The sequence below is a fragment of the Protopterus annectens genome, chromosome 2.part2, assembly GCF_019279795.1.
Source record: "Protopterus annectens isolate FY-2018-M chromosome 2.part2, PAN1.0, whole genome shotgun sequence".
NCBI lineage: Eukaryota > Metazoa > Chordata > Ceratodontiformes > Protopteridae > Protopterus > Protopterus annectens.
The window spans coordinates 330716695-330737500 of record NC_056730.1 but is presented as its reverse complement, the minus strand read 5'-3'; the positions used below and the strand labels follow the sequence as shown (position 1 = coordinate 330737500).

The 20806-nt window shown below is 44.1% G+C and overlaps 1 protein-coding gene across 1 annotated transcript in view; it reads left to right on the top strand.

Moving 5' to 3' along the window:
- RAD17 (RAD17 checkpoint clamp loader component) overlaps nucleotides 1–20806 on the top strand; it is a 1292309-nt gene that overhangs the window by 890873 nt on the left and 380630 nt on the right. Inside the window, exon 14 of the mRNA XM_044063883.1 lies at nucleotides 10409–10555. Within this exon, the coding sequence (XP_043919818.1) occupies nucleotides 10409–10555 (147 nt within the window). The remainder of the gene's footprint in view (nucleotides 1–10408; nucleotides 10556–20806) is intronic.

The following is a 20806-nucleotide window of genomic DNA, read 5'->3' as shown; positions in this document are numbered from 1 at the left end:
ATACTTGTCTCACTAACTCTCTGTAAGCATTTCTAGACCTAGTGCATGCATTATCAGCACTAACGTTATACAGTGTTGTATACTGTTTCCCATTGCATATTACTTTCATTTCCATTCATCATTCATTGACATTTTTCTTCCACCACTGTCATAGTACCCATTGAAAGTAATATCAACACAGTTTGAAAATGGGGACTTTCATTAGACAGCATGCAGTATACCTCCCAGTTAGATATAAGTGCACATTTCTAAGTAATATTTGCGATACAATACTTACATTTATACTCATTTTTTCTGTGCGGTACTTAGTGATTTCTATAACATTAAAGTATCAGTCTGAATGCAATTCACAATTTGAATATATTACATTGTTTGGCATGTAAACATTCATTCTTTCAAGCAATGCCCTTACATTGTGTTTCCAGTTAATTTTTATGGGATATCACATTTTTTTAAATTTCCTTCGGTTTGTCCATCAATTTTTTTAGGAAAACAGAAAAGGGTTTCATAGGAACTCTCTTCCCTTGAAGTGTTCTAACCTCAGATCATCTTTTCTTTTTGCCAGTTCGTGTGCCAGTTGATGATCTATGTAGATTTTTAATTCACGTGAATAGAAGACTCAAACTAATGCAGGATACAGTAACCTGAAACAGAATTTAATTTCTATGCAGGCTTATGGAATGAAAAAAGCATTTCTCTTAGTCCATTTTGTAATAAAATGTTATCTTCATAAATCCCTGCGTCTCAAACCGTTAAGATTCTACCCTTCCTTCACAAAAAGAATTTCCTCTTTAAGTTGGCATGTGTACAGTTTAATCACTACTCAAAACCAAGGTGGAATCCTTCAAAGCTCCCGGGCCTGTGGAAAATACAGCCCAGACCGCAGAATCCTTTATAAACGCATTCTATGAACACCTTCAGGAATGCATGGATCATGCAATCCCAAATAAAACCAAGACCCAATCCTCCAAAGGCAGACATCCTGTCTGGTGGACCCGAGCCATAAACAAACTATACAATAGAAGGAGGAAGCTACTACATGATAGAGCAAAATCCCAAAAAGGGAAGGCATCTCTGATCAGTATTAGCAAAAAACTACGGGCACTCATAAAATCGTCTAAGGCCAGCTTCGAGAGAAAAATTGCACAGGACACTAAGGATAATCACAAGGCTTTCTTTAGTTATGTTAGGAACCTGGGTGGGAATTCCCAGATATGCTCAGAATTAGTCCAAAATGACAAAAAATACACCGAACCCACAGACATTGCCAACATCCTAGCTGACAGGTTCAGCACAAGCTTCTCACCCCCCCCCCACCAAAAGGGCAAATATCTATCCCAGCAGAGTGCTGCCCCCCTGACATCTCAGATGCTCAGGTAAGAGCCGCCCTCTCTGAAGCAAAAAACACAGCATCAATGGGACCAGACGGTGTCCCGGGCTGCGTCCTACATGAACTCCAAGAAGAGCTAAACCCAAACATATGCTCAGAATTAGTCCAAAATGACAAAAAATACACCGAACCCACAGACATTGCCAACATCCTAGCTGACAGGTTCAGCGCAAACTTCTCACCCCCCTCTCCCCACCAAAAGGACAAATATCTATCCCAGCAGAGTGCTGCCCCCCTGACATTGCAGATGCTCAGGTAAGAGCCGCCCTCTCCGAAGCAAAAAACACAGCATCAATGGGACCAGACGGTGTCCCGGGCTGCGTCCTACATGAACTCCAAGAAGAGCTAAACCGAAACATAAAACTACTGTTCAATCTCAGCCTTACTACAGGATATGTACCCAAAGAGTGGCGTACAGCAACAGTGGTCCCTCTCCACAAAGGTGGTGCCTCAACGGATCCTGGAAACTGTCGCCCCATAAGCCTGATTAGCTTGGTCTGCAAAGCTATGGAAAGGATCATCATGGACCTCATAAATAAAGATATCGGGGACCTACAGACACTGGATCCTACCCAGTTCAGCTTTGTTAAGGGCAGATCCTGCCTCTTAAACCTGGTCAATTTCTTTGCAACAGTCACCAAGGCCATTGACGAGGGGAAGGTGGTCCACACAGCCTACCTCGACCTTGCAAAAGCCTTTGATACAATACCCCACTCGGGCATTATAGATAAGCTCACCAGCTTAAATATAAACCCCTATGTCCCTAGATGGGTTACAAACTGGCTCAAGGACAGAACCCACATGGTTAGAATTGCTGGAGCCATGTCAGACTCCAAACCAGTTACAAGTGGCGTCCCACATAGCTCAGTCCTGGGACCTCTCTTGTTCGGTATATATTTCTCGGAGGTACAGGCCAACACGGAAGGACTGTGGCTGACCAAGTTCGCAGATGACTGCAAACTGGGCACCATAATAGACTCTCCAGCCAACACAAGCATCCTCCAAAAGGGCCTCATAGAAAGACAACTGGTGCCAGAGCCATGGCCTCAAGCTAAACGGCAAAAAGTGTATAGTCATCCCCTTTGGCAAAAACAAAGTGCCCATAAATTACCACATAGGTGGTAATCCATTAAGTACAGAAGAAGTAATTAGGGACCTGGGGACCCAAGTTGATAGCAATCTCTCATTTGACAACCAAGTGGCCAAAGTGGTTAGAAGAACATTTTATATAGCCCACCTAATTATGAAGGGATTCACATCTAGATCAGGGGAGGTCATCGTGCCTCTTTACTCATCAGGCCCATAATTGAGTACAATGCCCCTTTTGGGATGTACCTTACCAGACACCTGCAGCAACTGGAAAGACCCCAGAAGTACCTCACCAAGAGGATCAAAGGGCTCAAACAGATGCCATACGCTGCCCGGTTAAAGAAACTCCAGCTCTACTCAGTGGCATACCGCCTGCTCAGAGGCGATCTGTGCCTGACGTATAAAGCCATGTCCAACCCGGAATTAATGGGCATACTGCACCTCAGAAAATCCAAATCCCATCGAGCTACGCGCACAAGAGACTTGAACCTCAGCACTGAAATAAATAGGACATTATGGAGGGACAGATTCATAACCCAGAGGCTCCCTTCACTCTGGAATAAAATCCCAGTCCAGGTTAGGCAGAGTCCCTCATTGACTCTCTTCAAGAGGAATCTTGATGAGTGGATGGGAGATCGTAGGTTTACCCCGGGTTTCACTTCTGTGTCACTGTTAGACAGAGGCACAGTATACTAACCTCGAAAAAGGGCATTGCAAAATTAATTTAAAATGGGTGGCGAAAGCTAAACACACTGGCTAGGCTTATAAATGCCCTAGGGCAGATAACCTAGTATGAACCTATGAAAACAGAAAAGGGTTTCACAGGAACTCTCTTCCCTTGAAGTGTTCTAACCTCAGATCATCTTTTCTTTTTGCCAGTTCATTGTGTGCCAGTTGATGATCTATGTCGATTTTTAATCCACGTGAATAGAAGACTCAAACTAATGCAGGATACAGTAACCTGAAACAGAATTTAATTTCTATGCAGGCTTATGGAATGAAAAAAAGCATTTCTCTTAGTCCATTTTGTAATAAACTGTTATCTTCATAAATCCCTGCGTCTCAAACCTTTAAGATTCTACCCTTCCTTCACAAAAAGAATTTCCTCTTTAAGCTGGCATGTGTGCAGTTTAATCAGTATAGGTCTCCGCTGCTTTCTCAGTCTCGTATTAGGAATAGTTACTCTCTGTGCTCTTTCTGTTTTAATGTCAGCAGTGGAAAGTTCAGCCCATGTTCTGAGACATTTTCTCATAAAGGCTTTATAGTCCTTCCTTTCGGTTTGTTCTAGTATTGCTGAAAAAACTCATTCTGTTTCTGAGACCTGTTCTTGAGTTCAGACAGCGTTTCCATTTGTTCCACCATTTTTTTCTTTGTCTCCTTTTCAACAGTTTGCAATCCTCTTATTTCCTCTGAATGCTTGGTCGCCTTCTCCCTTTGAGGGAGGCTGCTACTTTCTTTCCCCCAGATAATGAATTGTACTGTAGCAGTGACCTCTGCAGTGAATGTGCTCACCATGACCGTAAATGTTTAAGTAAGGTGACTGGTGCAGTTAGGTTCCAACAGTCCTATCCCATTTTTGTCAGAGGCTTACTACTACTGTTCTGAAAGGACAGAGGGATGGAGGAGGCAAAGTTTTGAGAACAAACAGGGACATTCCTTCCATGTTACCTCCTTTGGGTCAAAAGAATCCTAAGCATCCTATTCCAAAAGCTGTGAAGGCAAGGGGAAAAGTCTTCCCTGTCTCAGGAACTTTAGAGACTGGGGCAAGAGACATTTATTTCTGGCTTCTCTAACAGCACACACTTGCTGGTGGCCATTTTGCCAAACAAGAACCAAATATGGTATGGGCTGTGTTCTGTTTTAATTGTGCATCAGCTGTTGCCTTTGTGTAGGGGGTGGGAGGAGCCTAATCCCATGCTGTGTGCTGGAGCTCTAAAGTCAGACTGGAAGACCACCTGCAGCTAATTTCCATAGATACGATGTGCATTGTGCATACAGCTGCAGTCATAACAGATGGGTTTTCCTGTCATCAGGCGGGTCCTCGGTCGGCCGAATTCCAAAGTCTAGGTCCGGCGTCAGTTGTCGTCGCTTCCTCCCTGACGTCAGTGCGACAGGGGTATAAAAGATCCAGCCGACGCCATTTTCTTCAGTCTTTCTTGCCGCGCGGTGCCCGAAGCAGAAGCAGTTCGCAAGGGCCGGTCGGCCAGCTCCTGAGATTACGAATATTTTTCAACTGAAGTCTTCTTGAAAGCTAAGTACCCCGTTGGGGAAACTTTTCTTGCCTCAGACCGATGTCAGACAAAGTTAATAATTGCATTTCTTGTGGGAAGCAAATACTGCATAAGGATTTTCATTCCCTCTGCATTCCTTGCCTAGGCCCAGACCACGACTTCTCGGCCTGTCGTTTTTGTGCTACATTCAACAGACGCACTATTAAGTGTCGGGCGGAGTTCGCCCAACACTATTTTGGCAAAAATTTAATTACATTATGTCGTCGGATACTCCGACTCCAGTGATAAGTAAAAGGCGCAAAGATAAGGACCGACATACGAGGTCCGCAACTTCTACCGACACCACGCCAAAACCGACTACAGGTGCTCCGGTTCTCAGTGAGGCGCCTACGCAGCCCCTGACTACCGACGACACTTCATTGGTGGTGTCTTCTGTGCTCGAGGTCGCAGGCTCTTCGGCCCACACCCCGACTACAGATACCGAAGCCACTATTGGTGGTGAAACTCAGAGTTTAGATAGACCTGCCACCTCTCAAGGTGTCTACAGGCCTTCCTCTTCTTTTTCCATCAAGGCTTTCACTAAGTCTAAATCAGCCATGCATTCTAAAAAAACAAGCTCCACAGGGCCCTTCTCAAGGCCCCATGCCTAAAAAGCCGATGCTCAAAATGGCTGAGGATTTGATTACTCTTATTAGGGGTTCTCAACCCATCCCGGACAAAAGACCCAGAGTGGAGGAAGAATCCCCCTCCTCGGACCAGGCCTCCATTATTTCAGAACATTCTGAAGACCAGGAGCATTCTTACTCCCCTTTTGAAGATTCTGATGCAGAGGAGTCCATTCCCTCTGTCACCCCCCTGAGGATTACTCTTTTGGGGAAACCTTACATACCTTGAGGGAACACTTCCACTGGGAAGGCCAAGAGTACTCAGACTCCAAGAAAAGGCTTAGAGATTTCCTCTTGCTCCCTCAGCACAGGCCTCTGGCTATACCTCCTGTCTTAGACATTCTAGATGACGTGTATTCAGAGGCCTGCCTTAACCCAGATTCTTTACCTCCAGCTCCAGTCAAGCCTGACAGGTATTACCGGGTTCCTGACTCACACCAATTCCTATACAAAAGCCATGTGGCTGACCCAGAAACTATATCACAGGGTCCCAAGGAAATTAAGGCCTCCACTGCTAAAAATCCATTACCTTCAGAGAGAGATTCCAGAGCTTTAGAGAGGTGGGGAGAAAAGGTTTACACCTCGGCCACCTTAACCATGAGGGCATTAAACTGTCAGTTCCATATGTTAAAGTACCAACAATTTCTGTTATCACAGTTGAGAAACAAAATGTCACAACCTGAACAACCAGACTTGAAGGAGTTGCAGGATTTGATACATAGTGCAGAACAAGTGGGTAAACATACCTTGCAATGTGGTTTTGATGCTTTAGAGGCCTCATGTAGAGCTGCTGTTACATGATCAGTCATACGTAGGCATGCCTGGCTCAAAGAGCAAACCTTACCAGATCATGTCAAAGCTAGATTGCTAGATGCCCCTCTGCAAAAAGATGTATTGTTTGGTGTTAAAGCTGAGGAGGTATTAAAGAAAATGGAGGAGGAGGCAAAATCAATGCAAACAATAAAAGATTTCCTACAGGTACAACCTCCACGTTTCAGTAGAAACTGGCCTTCTAAAAATTGGTCCTTTCCAGCCACGGACAGACCCCAAAGAGGTAGATACAGGCGCCCGAGGGGCAGAGGGCAATCTCAAGGATAATTTAGAGGCAGACAATGGCAAACACCCACACAAAGAGGTGGTGAGGATAGTTCACAGCCATTCAGAAAGCAGAACCAATGACTTTCCCCTTTGCATGCCAAGCAAGGCTCAAATGGCAGCACCTTTAGGCGGAAAACTGGCATTATTTTCGAAAAAATGGCATATTGTCACAAAAGACAAATGGATCCTGGACATTATAGACAGAGGCTACAGATTTCACTTTCACACCCTTCTAAAAATGAGAGACATACCAAACCTGCCACACAATCAAAGGGCAGAGGCACAGAAACAAATTTCAGATCTCATGGACATGAAAGCTATTCAAGAGGTACCTGTACAAGAACAGGGTCAAGGTTTTTATTCTAGACTATTCCTGGTACCAAGGAAAGGAAAAGATTGGAGACCTATTTTGGACCTATCCATCCTAAACACTTACTTTTTTTACTCGTACCAAAATTCAAGATGCTCACATTACAGCAGCTTCTTCCCATGCTGGGCAAGGAGTCTTGGCTGGTAACATTGGACCTCAAGGAGGCATACCTGCATGTCCCAATCAGACAAGATTGCAGAAGATACCTCAGATTTCTTGCAGGTTCAACCCATTATCAATTCTCTGCATTGCCCTTTGGCTTATCTACTGCGCCCAGAGTGTTCACGAAATGCCTGGCATCAGTAATCGCCTACTGCAGACTTCAAGGGATACAAATATACCCTTATCTGGACGACTGCCTGATCCAAGCGGACAGCAAGCACATACTTATGAAACATCTGGCGTTTGTAATAATGTTGTTGAATTCTCTGGGATACACAGTCAACAAAAAGAAATCAAGGCTAATACCCTCTCAAACAATAATTTTCCTGGGTGCCAGCTTGGATACAAACACCCAGATGGCCTACCTCACGCCAGAGAAACAAGGGCAACTATCTCAGTACTTCAGAAAACTAGCAACTTTCACCAGGCTGACTGCAAGGAAAATCCTGCAGGCTCTGGGATTCATGGCATCTTGCATCCTACTAATCCCATGTGCAAAGCTGCATATGAGGAAACTTCAATGGTACCTAAAAAACCTATGGTCTCAACACAGCCACAGTTTGGAAACAATAATACCACTAATTCCATGTCTTCAAAAGGAATTTCTGTGGTGGGCTCAAGCATGCCAAAGAAACACAGGTCTCCCATTCTGCAAGCCTCAAGCAAATCAAATCATCACAACAGACGCCTCGGACTACGCCTGGGGGGCGCACATGACAGATCGGTGCATTCAGGGCAAATGGTCCCAAAAAGAAAAGCACCTACACATCAATCAGAAGGAAATGCTAGCAGTAATAAATGCTTTTATAGCTCTCAAGGACCTACTGCATCCAGGCCAGCTATTGATAAGGACGGACAACACCACGGTAATGTGGTACATAAACAAACAGGGAGGTACCCATTCATACCCCCTATGCAGGCAAGCCATGTCTCTTTGGAACATGGCTCTAGAATTATAAATCGAGCTTCAAGCACAGTACCTGCCAGGCAAGGAAAACACACTGGCAGACAACCTAAGCAGAAATATAATATGACAGATCCACACGAATGGAAGTTGCATCCTCAAGTTTTCACAAGGATAACTCAAGCATGGGGAAGGCCAGACATAGATCTCTCTGCCTCCCACAGAAATCACCAATTGGCAAAATTCTGCTCAAGGACCTTTCATCCACAGGCCTGGAAGGTGGACGCACTCTCCTTCAGTTGGGCAACAATGACAGTTTATGCCTTTCCACCTCTCCCTCTGCTGCCCAAAGTTCTATTAAAAACCAGAGCGGACAGACCAAAGATGATTCTCATTGCACCAGACTTGCCAAGACAACACTGGTACCCACTCCTGAAAAGCCTGACGCATTCCCCACCATGGATCCTGCCTCTAATGCCTCTTCTTCTGACTCAGCACAACTTCAAAACTCTACACAGTCAGATGAAAACTCTCAATCTAGCTGCATGGAAGATTCCTTAAATTCACAACAGGCCCTACTCTCCAAGGAGGTGCAGGATGTAATTTTGGAGGCCAGAAGACCTTCTACAAGAAAAGCCTACTCTGCAAAATGGAAACGGTTTTGTGCCTGGAATGAGAAAAAGGGTCAGAATCCAGGAATACTAAATTTACCCCAAATATTACAGTACCTAGCTGAGATGCTAAGCAATGGACTTTCATTCTCCTCCATCAAAATCCATGCCTCAGCCATTTCTGCAAAATACAACACTGATCCTCCTTTATTCTCTCACCCCCTCTTAAGGCAGTTCCTCAGAGGGGCTAAGAATATAAAACCCCCAAGGAAACAACCAGTACCTGCTTGGGACCTCAATTTCATACTAGAAAAACTGACCTTGCCTCCTTTTGAGCCAGCTGCTTCAACAGAACTACAGTACTTGTCTTGGAAAACAGCCTTCCTCCTGGCAATCACTTCAGCTCGCAGGGTTTTGGAACTACAAGCCCTCATGGCTGTGCAGCCTTTCATCATTTTCCATCAGGACAGAGTTACCTTATGAACCAATCCGTCCTTTATGCCAAAGGTAGTATCCAGGGTAGCCTTGAATCAGGCTATCCACTTACCTACCTTCTACCCTAATCCTCAAAACAAAGGGGAAAGACTGCTACATTCCTTGGACATTCACAGACAGCTGCGTTATTATTTGGACAGAACAAAGCCTTTCAGAAAATCAGAGCAACTCTTTGTGTCCTATGCTGCAGGAGCTCAAGGGAAACCTATTTCCAAACAGACAATCTCAAAGTGGATAGCCCACTGCATATGCTTTTGTTACTCTTTTCATGGTAAATCTGTACCTGCAGGCATCAGATCTCACTCCACAAGGGCCACAGCTACCTCTGCAGCTTTCCTCAGGGGGGTTCCTACCAAAGATATTTTGGAAGTAGCCACTTGGAGTTCCGTACATACCTTCTCCAAGCACTATCACCTACCATTATACTCTAAATCTAGAGCAGGCTTTGCCACTGCAGTCTTGCAGGGCATCCTGGCTCCTCCTAGTTCCACCTAGTGCCTACCACCCCTTTTTTAGCTTTGGGATTCTACCCATCTGTTATGACTGCAGCTTTATGCACGATGAACATAGTACAGTTTTGTACCTACCATAAATATAGATGTTCGAGTGCTAATACAGCTGCAGCCCAGGTTTCCCTCCCTCCTTCCCCTCTAGGGGTATTCTTTTATGGTGTATTTGCTTGCAACTACTGTTTTTTGATTATATTGCATTGCATTATTACATAATTTTATGTATTGCCTTCCTTCTGGGGGCACCTGACATCTGGGGCAAGAAAAACTGAAGAAAATGGCGTCGGCTAGATCTTTTATATACCCCTGTCGCACTGACGCCGGACCTAGACTTTGGAATTCGGCCGACCGAGGACCCACCTGACGGCAAGAAAACCCATCTGTTATGACTGCAGCTGTATTAGCACTCGAACATCTACATTTATGGTAGGTACAAAACTGTACTTTATACTGCAGCATTCTGTTGTGACTTCAGGATAAAATATGATTTGTATTACTGCATAAAATACTCTTTTTTTTTTTTTTTTAAATGTCATGGCGTAAAAGTGACATTAAAAATATTTTTCCATTGAAATTCAAATCGCATCTACCCCTCTGCCTTTGAAGCTAGGAGGGTAATTTAAAGGTGTTTTATAGGTAATCATTCCATTGTCATTCCCTGAAAGTTTCACAAGTTCTTATCTTTTGAATCTTTTTTGGGTAAACATCTATTTATGTACAGGGGACAGAAGTAGACAAAAAAAAAGTTGCCATTTTTGATCTGTCTTATTTGATATTGGGTTAAATGTGATATGTGCAGAGTCATTTTAAAACTGTTCTGTGTGTAAACATGAAGCTAATGATTTCCTTTCTTACTAATTTTTACTATTGAATTTCTTCCCTAGTCTCGGTCTACAATGAAGGAGTATAGTGCTTCTGTAGCTGCCCGAGGACTCATTTTTTCTAACACAGATAGAGCACTTGCCAACAGTCATTCACGAGTCGGTTTTAAGCCGTTGCATAAACCACAGTGGCTCTCGGTAAACAAAAAGGTAAGAATTTTTCTGTGTTTATTCCTTTATGCAAACCCTCTTCCTTCTGCTTCATTCTTCAGGAGCACTACATACTAGTAACCCCTATTGATCTTATTTTGGGGTGTCCTCTGCAGTGGGTTTATGCTTTGACACTTTTCTTTCTACTGCTTTGCACAACTCCCTGGGAGGCACGCTTTTTCTTGGTGTCTACCACTGTCCTGTTTTTAGGTACATACTAAAGTAGACCCTATATATTTGTTTGCTAGCAAGAATGCAATTTTCCTGTTTACCATTTTTATTGGCAAATGTCTGCATCCAGTGCCTAGGAATCTTCGATTTGTCAAGTGGTCTCTCAGTGATAAGATCACTGTCTTGAACCTTCTTCAGTTCTTTCTCTGATTTTGGGTACAGAAAGCAATGTCTCTTCTTGCACATACTATGAGACATTCAACCTGCTGATGGGTGTAGGAACTCTGGCAGATTTTTTTTTTAAATCTCTCTGGAAGTGGAGAGGATTAAGGCTATGATATGTTAATGGGCTGTTTCCTATAGTCCATGGTTTGTTTCCCCCAGCTTCCATTTGCCTACTGTGAGTAAGTCACTTAACTTGTTAGTGATCTGTAGTAATTTGAAAGTGGACTAGGCTCCTTAGTGGTCCGCTGAACCATGTGCATAGTAAGTATCTCCAAATCTATCATTATTAAATCATATTTTAAACTGCAGCATAAGTTTATATACAATTAATAGAAATGAAAACAAATCATAATATGATTGCAGTATTATTGTCATGCAGTATATACATTTACTTTTCAACAATTTTCATTCACTTAAATTTCTCCATTCCTGCCTCCTCCTGAACTCTCTTCTGCATGTATTGGGGCTGTGACAGGTCTGAGGCCTTCCTCATCAGCAAATTCTTGGTTAAGTTACAGAGACCTGTGTTGGATACCTATCATGGACAAGGCAAGCATAATGTAAATAGTATCAACAACAAACCTAAGATAGTACCAAAGGTTTTACTTATAATTCTGTTGTGGCAGTGGTCTAGTCTAATTCCTGTAGGCCTCTTATCCCCTGAAATGCCAAGGAGAACTGTACCGTCCCTGTGTTTTGGGATGGTTGGACAGAGAGATTGATTTACTGTTGCCTTATCTTGTGAATGCAACCTTCTATATGTTACCATGTCTTCTTCCTAATTCTTGACTTTTTCCCCCCCAAACATTTTTATTAAATTTACACACATGACAAAGGCAATCTTACATTTATATAAATGAAAAACATATAAAATTATATCACTTTAGTTGCAAGCAATTAGCATCACGGACACCATTGAAATAACTGTAGTTGTAAACATTATACATCACTTATAAACCATCCAATCATTGTCAGTTAAGCATTATATAGCTCATTCAAATCCTGCCTCTTAAATTTCGTTCCTGCTCTGCATATATTGTTCCCACAATTCCCATTTTTTTCCTATGTAGTTTGCTCCTTCCCTTTCCTAAAGATTCCAATTCCATTTTTTTTCATCTCGTTAATATATTCACTACTTATAGTAAAGTTGGTTTAGACTTTGATTTCCATTTTCTAGTAATTGCTTTTTTGGCAGCCACCATAATTAGACTCCGCAAGGCTTTACTGTGTCTAGGCAATTCCGATTCTGTAGCATAACTTAAAAAAAATCATCTCCCCAGTCAGTCCAATCCGCTCACCCTGCATCTCCGACAGAGCGAACCACAGGGAATCCCAAAAGTCTGCCAGCTCATCACACCCCCAAAAAATATGTTCCCAGCTACCTCTTTCTTGCTTGTCACACCTCCAACATTTGCTGTCCACTTGAGGAAAAATTCTTTGGAGTCTACTTGGGGTATAAAAATACCCATGTAAAAACATCCAGGCAAAGATCCTAAGTCTTCTACAGTTTGCTGCATATTTGGGAGATGTACATATATCCCCCATTGTCTCTTTGTGAATTGCTTATCCAGTCTCTCTTCCCGATCCTTTCTAAGCTCCGCTGATTGGTTCTTATAATGATCATGCATTATTGTATGCTTTACTAATTATTCCTTTTTTAACCACAGCTTCTTTTCTAGATTCTGTTTAAAAACTCTGCCAGTGCTGGTTTTTCATTTAGGAGTCCTCTATTTCTTTCTCTTTGCCTATACTCTGATATCAATCCTTGAAAGGGAAGGCAGTCTCTAACCTGCAGTCCAAATAAATTCTTGGCCTCTTCCCATTCCGTTACCTTTCCCTTTCTAGTTATTTGCTCCCAATACCTTGGTTCCTTTGCCAGTTTTCTCCAATAAATTCCAGCCCACCCCCTTGCCTATTGTATGTATCCCTGGCAGTCAACCCTATCGGAAAAATCTCTTTTCTTCATTCTCGTGCTGGTTTGGTTCTTAGAATATACTCCCTGCTATTTTATGAATATAATACTCTGTGTGATTTTGGTTGTTCTCCTTAAGAGTCTGCATCCAAAGTCCCAATCTCTCCTTATTTCTTTCTCCCTGTGTCAGCATCCTTCCTTGAACTGGCTGGACCTCCCCCACTGTCTCTCTTGCATTCATCTGTTTACTACTCACAAACTCATTTTCAAACCCTCTAACTGCCCTTCCCTCTCCTCCATACTCACCTTGCATCATCCTGACAAACTACTCAGATCCAGTAACCAGAACCTCCTCGAAGTGTACAAACCCTTACGTGCACCTGGGCAGTTTCTCCTTCGCTTGCCTATGGACTTCACCCCCCCCCCCCCACATTCGAATCACCCAAAACCACTCCGCCTTCAAGATCATGCTCCATTCCCATCGCTCTTCTCACTGGGAATGCTCATGCTCTCACCCCACCTGACTCCCTCTATATCTTTTCTGCTCCCCACCATTTTTCTCCTCCTTTCTTAAAACTCAACCTAGTGACTCCATTTCATTTCCACTCCTGCTCCCTTTTTTGCTTTCTCATAACTCTACCTATTCACCTTTTACTGATGTTCTTCGTGTTTCACTGTTGCAGTCATCACATTTGGGTTATCTGCTTGCAGGTAGCCTCAGGTGGCCTGATTATCAACGTCTTGGGTCCTGCGTCGATTGCTGTCTCATCTTCCATGATGTCAGGTAGTCAGGGGTATAAAGCATGCAGCCGATGCCATTACATCAGTCTTCCTTGCCGTGCGGTGCCCGAAGCAGAAGCAGTTCGTAAGTGCCGGTCGGCAGACTCCTGAAATTCTTTGTCGAGTTTCAGATCCAAAGTCTTCAGCTAAGCTAAGTACCCCGTTGGGGAACCTTTTTCTTGCTCTAAACCAATGTCAGTAAAAGTTAACAATGGTATTTCTTGTGGAAATCAAATACCTCTCAAAGATTTTCATTTGTACTGCATTCCTTGCCTAAGCCCAGAACATGACGTACCTTGCTGTCAGTTTTGTGCCTTATTCAAACCTCGTACTATTCGTCTTCGGTTCATTTTCGCATCTAAATATTTTGGTACTCTTTTCAATTATCCAGGAATGGCTTCGGTAAGCCACCCGACTACCAACATTCCGAAAAAATGCAAAGATAAAGACAGACCGCATAGGTCCAAAGCTGCTGACGACACTTCTCCTAAGCTAGTAGCCAGTTCGCCGGTACTCAGTGAGGTGCTTTTGCAGCCCCTGATACCCGCTACTTCAGATTCACAGGCCTCTACTGAGACCCATTTGGAGTCCAGTATGCCGCGAGATGCTTCTTCGACTGGAACCTGCGGATGTCTCTACCTTGGATGGGTCCGGAGCCGCTGTGCAGGCACCGGCTTCTGAGGGTGTATTCAGGCCTACTGACTTGCATATTAAACCGACTCCATCTTCTTCTTCAAGGCCTAAAACTCTGTCCATGCCCAGAAAACCAACTCCCAGACCACATGGTCAGGCCCCTATGCCTAAAAAACAAATGATAAGAATGTCTGAAGAGCTTATTACTCTAATCAGGGGAAGCCACCCTTCTCCGTCTAAGAGACCTAGAACTGATTTTCCTTCTGATTCTTCTGGTCAGGATTCTGAAATTTCTGTTTTTTTCTGATGACCAGGATTTTCCCTTTTCTACCTATGATGATTCAGATGCAGAGGACTCCATTCCCTCTGCTTCCCCTCCAGAGGATTTCTCTTTTGGTGAAACCTTGCATACTCTTAGGGAGCATTTCCGCTGGGAAAGCCAGGATTACTCTGACTCCAAAAAGAGGCTTGGGGAATTCTTACTCCTGCCTCAACACAGGCCTTTAGCTATCCCTCCTGTGATGGACATTGTAGATGATGCCTTCTCGGAATCTAGCCTGGCCCCTGACACCTTATCTCCTGCTCCCAGAAAACCTAATAGGTATTAAAACGTTCCTGACTCTTACAAGTTCCTCTTTAAAAATCCTACTGCGGATCCTGAGACCATTTCACAGGGACCCAAGGCTATTAAGGCCACTACTGCCAAAAATCCTACCTCCTCTGATAGAGATTCCAGGGTGCTGGATAGATGGGGTAAGAAGGTATACACTTCTGCAACGTTAGCCATTAGGACCTTAAACTGCCAGTTTCATATGTTGGTGTCAGCAGCATATTATTGGATTGCTTAAACAGAAAATGATGTTGATTCCAGACTGTGCTGAAAATAACGCATTACAGGATTTAATGCATTCTGCTGAACAAGTGGGAAAACATACTTTGCAATGTGGTTTTGATTCATTAGAGGCATCTTGCAGGGCTGCTGTCACTGGGTCTGTACTTAGAAGGCATGCTTGGCTTAAGGAGCAATCTTTGCCAGATCATGTTAAAGCATTCCCTTAAACCATGACCGCCTGTTTGGCAACAAAGCAGAAGTACTACTTAAAAAGATGGAGGAAAAAGCTAAATCTATGCAAACTGTTAAAGATTTCCTGCAAATACAACCTCCCAGATTTAGTAGGCATTGACGCTCTAAGAATTGGTCCTTTCCTGCCTCTTCCAGGCCTTCTCAGTCCAAACCAAGAACCAGCAGAACACCCAGGCTTCAGCCCCAGGGTGCTCACAGGACTAAGCAGTGGGAGTAGTAAGACTCCCCCCTATGGTAAACTGACTCAATGACTTAACTTTAAACCTTCCAATCCCTGCTGAACTGACTGTTCCTTTAGGGGGAAAGATCGCCCTGCATGCAAAAAATTGGAAACTCATTACCTAGGACAAATGGGTTCTAAATATAGTTTACCAAGGATACAGATTCCACTTCCACTCCATACCAACCCCAGACGGTTGGCCTACCCCCAAATCAGTGAGCAGAGGCTCAAAAGCAGGTTCTCTCTCTCTCTCTCTTAGGTTCATAGGTTAGTACTAGGCTATCATCCCTAGGGCCTATACAAGCCTAGCCATAACAATTCCCTGGCTATTTCTTCCCACACCGTTTACTGCCCTGGACCCCTGTCTAGCAGGGCAACTGACGTGATCCCCAGGGTGAATTTCCTTTCTCTCATCCAATCGTCAAGGTTCCTTTTGAAGAGGGCCAAAGAGGCACTCTGCTTGACATATATGGGCAATCTGTTTCAGAATCTGGGGAGTCTCTGGGTCAGGAACCTATCCCTCCAGCATGTTTCGTTTATTGTGATGACAAGGTTTAGATCCCTGGAGTGTGTGGCTCTGAGGGATTGGGATTTCTTTAAGTGTAGCATGTCCAACAGCTCTGGGTTTGACATGGCCTTGTATGTTAAGCAGAGATCGCCTTTGAGTATGCGACAGAGTATAGCTGCAGTTTTTTAAGGCGGTCAGCGTAGGGCATCTGCTTTAGGCCTGTGATTCTTTTAGTGAGGCATTTCTGCGGCCTTTGCAGTTGTTGCAGATGTCTTGAGAGGTACATACCAAACGGGGCGTTGTATTCTATAATGGGTCTAATGAGGGATGAGTACAGTGGGACAATGACCTCCTTTTTTCTGGATGAAAAGCCCTTAGTGATGAGGTGTGCCACATAGAAGGATTTCCTGACTGTTGTGGCAATGTGGTTATCGAAGGTGAGACCACTGTCCACCTGTGTCCCTAAGTCTCTTATCACACTTTCGGTGTTTAGTGCACTGCCACCTATATGGTAATTCACAGGTACATGTTTTTTTCCCAAAGGGAATAACTATACATTTCTTGGCATTGAGCTTGAGCCCATGGCTCTGGCACCAAGCATCTGTTTCTTTAAGGCCCTTTTGTAGAGTATCCACATCATTTGGGGATTCAATAATGGCTCCCAGTTTGCAGTCATCTGCAAACTTTTGTTAGCCAGAGTCCCTTAGTGTTGGCCTGTACTTCAGAGAAGTAGATGCCAAACAAGAGTGGTCCCAGGACTGAACACTGAGGTATTCCACTTGTCACTTGTCTGGAGCTGGATTTGGAGTCGGCTACTTTTACAGTGTGGGTTCTATCAGTAAGCCAGTTAGCAACCCATTGGGTGAAGTAGGGATTAATGCCCAGCTTATTAAGTTTATCTATGATTCCAGAGTGGGGGATGGTGTCAAAGGCCTTGCCAAGGTCTATATAGGCTGTGTGGACCACCTTACCCTTGTCCATGGCTCTGGAGACTGATTTGAAGAAGTCAGTCCGGTTCAGGAGACAAGATTGGCCCTTCACGAACCCAAACTGGGTGGGGTCCAGTGTTTGAAGGTTGCCAATGTCTTTGTTTATAAGTTCCACGATAATATGCTCCATGGCCTTGCAGATAAGGCTCAACAGCCTGATGGGATGGTAGTTTCCGGGATCCAAGGTGGATCCCCCCTTGTGGAGTGGAATAACTGTAGCTCTGAGCCACTCAGTGGGCACGAAACCTGAGGTGAGGCTATGATTAAACATGACACTTGGGTGAGGTGCCAGTTCATATTGTAGTTAATGTAGTACACAGCCCAGGATGTCATCTGGTCCCATGGATGCTGTATTCTTAGCTCTGGAGAGTGCATTTTTTTACCTGTGTGTCCGTTATTACCAGAATTTGGCAATCTTCTGGTATTGAGATGGGCCATTTTTGGGGGAGAGAGGGGGGTGAAGTTGGCACTGAATCAATCTGCCAGGATATTGGCAATATCCTTGGGATCAGTATATTTAATGCCATTCTGTTTTAGCTCAGAGCAGATCTGAGCATTGCCATTTAGATTCTTGACATAGTTATAGAATGCCTTGTGGTTGTCTTTGGAATCTTTGGCAATTTTATTTTCGTAACTAGCTTTGGAGGATTTTATGAGGGATCTCCGTTTCTTACTGAGGCTGGTTAAGGGAGTTTTTGTATCCTGGGATTTTCTGCAACAGTTTCTTCCTTTTGTTGTAAAGTTTGTTTATGGCAGGGGACCACCAGATTGGCTTCCTTTTTTTGGATGAGAGCATCTTGGTTCTATTTGGGATGGCATGATTCATGCATGAGTGGATGTGCTCTTAAGCATCAGGGCTATTCAACCTGTCCCTCAAGAAGAATGGGGGCAAGGTTTTTACTCAAGACTTGTCCTGGTACCCAGTAAAGACAATTCCTGGCGTCCAATCCTGGACCTGTTTATTCTAATCACATTTCTGGTAATCCCAAAATTCAAGATGCTAACTCTTCATCAGCTGCTTCCCATGCTAGTCAAAAATGCCTGGTTGGCAACACTGGATTTAAAGGAAGCCTACCTGCACATCCCAATAAGGGAATCTTGCAGAAGACTAAGAGACTACGCTTCAGAGCAGGCTACATGCACTGTTAGTTCTCTGCACTGCTCTTTGGCTTATCTACTGTGCCCAGGGTATTCACAAAGTGCCTAGCTCCAGTCATTGCATTTTGCAGACAAAAAAATATTCAAATATACCCATACCTGACAATTGTCTAATTCAGGCAGAAAGCCAGGACATGCTATTAAATCATCTGGCATTTGTAAAGAAATTGCTAACTTCTCTGGGGTACACAATAAACGAAAATAAATCAAATCTTGTACCCTGCCAACATGTTGTATTCCTGGGAGCAAGCTTGAATACAACTTCCCAGATGGCCTACCTCATGACAGAGAAACAAGTTCATTTGACAGCCTACTTGAATCTACTGGCCACAAAGACCCAGCTATCTGCAAGGAAATACTGCAAGCACTGGGGTTCATGGCCTCTTGCATTGTACTAATTCATTATGCAAGACTCCTTATGAGGAAACTACAATGGTATGTAAAAAGCCTATGGTGTCAACATTCTCAGGATCTAGAATCAATGATTCCTATCATACCTTGCCTAAAGATAAGAGTTCCTTTGGTGGGCAGAGGCCTGCCACCAAAACAAGGGACTGCCATTCACTCAAGCCCCTGCCGCCCAAACCCTAACAACAGACGCATCAGACTATGCATGGGGGGCTCACTTGGCCGGGCAGTGCATTCAGGGCAAATAGAATCCAAGTCAAATGCACCTGCATATCATTCAAAAAGAAATGTTAGCTGTACAGAATGCTCTGACAGCCTTCAAGGATCACATTCTTCCAGGACAATTAGTAAAGACGAACAACACCACTGTTATGTGGTACATAAACAAGCGGGGGGGAACCCACTCATACTCTCTCTGCAGACTAGCCATGGCTCTGTGGAACACAGCCTTGAGCTACCAACTGCACTTACAGGCTCAATTCCTGCCAGGAAAGCTAAATACACTGGCAGACAACCTAAGCAGAAATCTCTTGGACCGGCACGAGTGAAAACCTGAACCAAAGATATTCAACATGTTGAGAAGCAAACGGAGCGCCCAGAGATAGACCTGTTTGCCTCCCCTCAGAACTACCAATTGGACAAATTCTGCACAAGGACTCCTCACAAACAAGCTTGGAAAGTGGATGCCCTGCCCTTCACCTATCAGTTTATGCCTTTCCCCCTCTGCCTCTCCTCTCCAAAGTGCTACTAAATATCAAACAGGACAAACCAAGGATAATACAGATCGCACCGGACTGGCCACGCCAACACTGGTACCCCCTCTTGCGCAGTATGTCACTGCTGGCACCATGGCACCTGAGTCAGACCCCTGCCCTGTTGTCCCTGCAGGAGGGCCAGATTCTGCACCCACAGCTTCAAACCTTGAACCTTGTAGCCTGGCTAATTACCTGACTTCTCCATTGTCATCCCTCAGTAAGCAAATGATGGATGTAATTCTGGAGGCAAGGAGGCCTAGTACTAGAAAATCCTATGCTGAAAAATGGAAAAGATTCTATTTCTGGAACCAAACTCAGGGGATGGGCACAGCAGTTCCCAATTTACCCCATATTCTTCAGTACTTAACTGAGATGCTTCACAAGGGCCTTTCCTTTTCTTCCATCAAAATTCATGCCTCAGCCATTTCAGCACATTACAACACAGAACCCACCCCTCTTCTTTCATCCACTGCTGAAGCAATTCCTTAGACGGGCCAAAAAGACCATGCAGGAGAGCTCCTACTCCATCCTGGGACCTTAACTTTGTATTGGAAAAGCTGACTCTTCCTCCCTTTGAACCAGCTGCAAATACGGAGTTGAAATTCCTTTCTTGGAAAACAGCCTTCCTTCTAGCCATCACTTCAGCAAGAAGAGTGTATGAATTACAGGCCGTCATGGCAGTGGAGCCTTTCGTCATCATTCATGCGGACAGGGTGTCCCTCAGGACCAATCCCTCATTTATGCCCAAGGTGGTATCCAGTGTGGCCCTTAATCAGTCCATTCATTTGCCAACCTTATTTTCTAATCCACAGAACAAAGGAGAACGAATACTGCACTCCTTGGACGTGCGCAGACAGGACTAAGCCTCTCAGGAGATCTGAACAGCTGCTGGTGGCATTTGCTGCAGGGGCAGAGGGGAAGGCCATTTCAAAGCAAACCATTTCTAAGTGGATAGGCCATTGCATTAATTTCTGCTATAAGCACTATGAAAAACCTACCCCACGGGGGATAAGACCACATTCAACCAGGGCTGCATCTACCTCTACAACCTTTATCAGAGATGTCCCTACCAGGGACATCCTAGAAGCTGCTACCTGGAGTTCTGTACATACCTTCACCAAGCGTTAACACTTGCCAATTATTTCTAAATCCAGAGATGGCTTTGCCACTGCAGTCTTGTGGGGCCTTTTAACTAGTCCAAATGCTATCTAACTGCTTCCTCCCATCGTTAGCTTTGGGAATCTACCCAAATGTGATGACTGCACCAGTGAAACACGAAGAACATAGTACAGTTGTGTACACTTAACCATAAATGTAGATGTTCGAGTGTATTCACTGTTGCAGTCCTGGTTACCCTCCCTCCAGCCCCCTGACTTCTATTGACTGTACCTCTATTCTTGTTTACTAT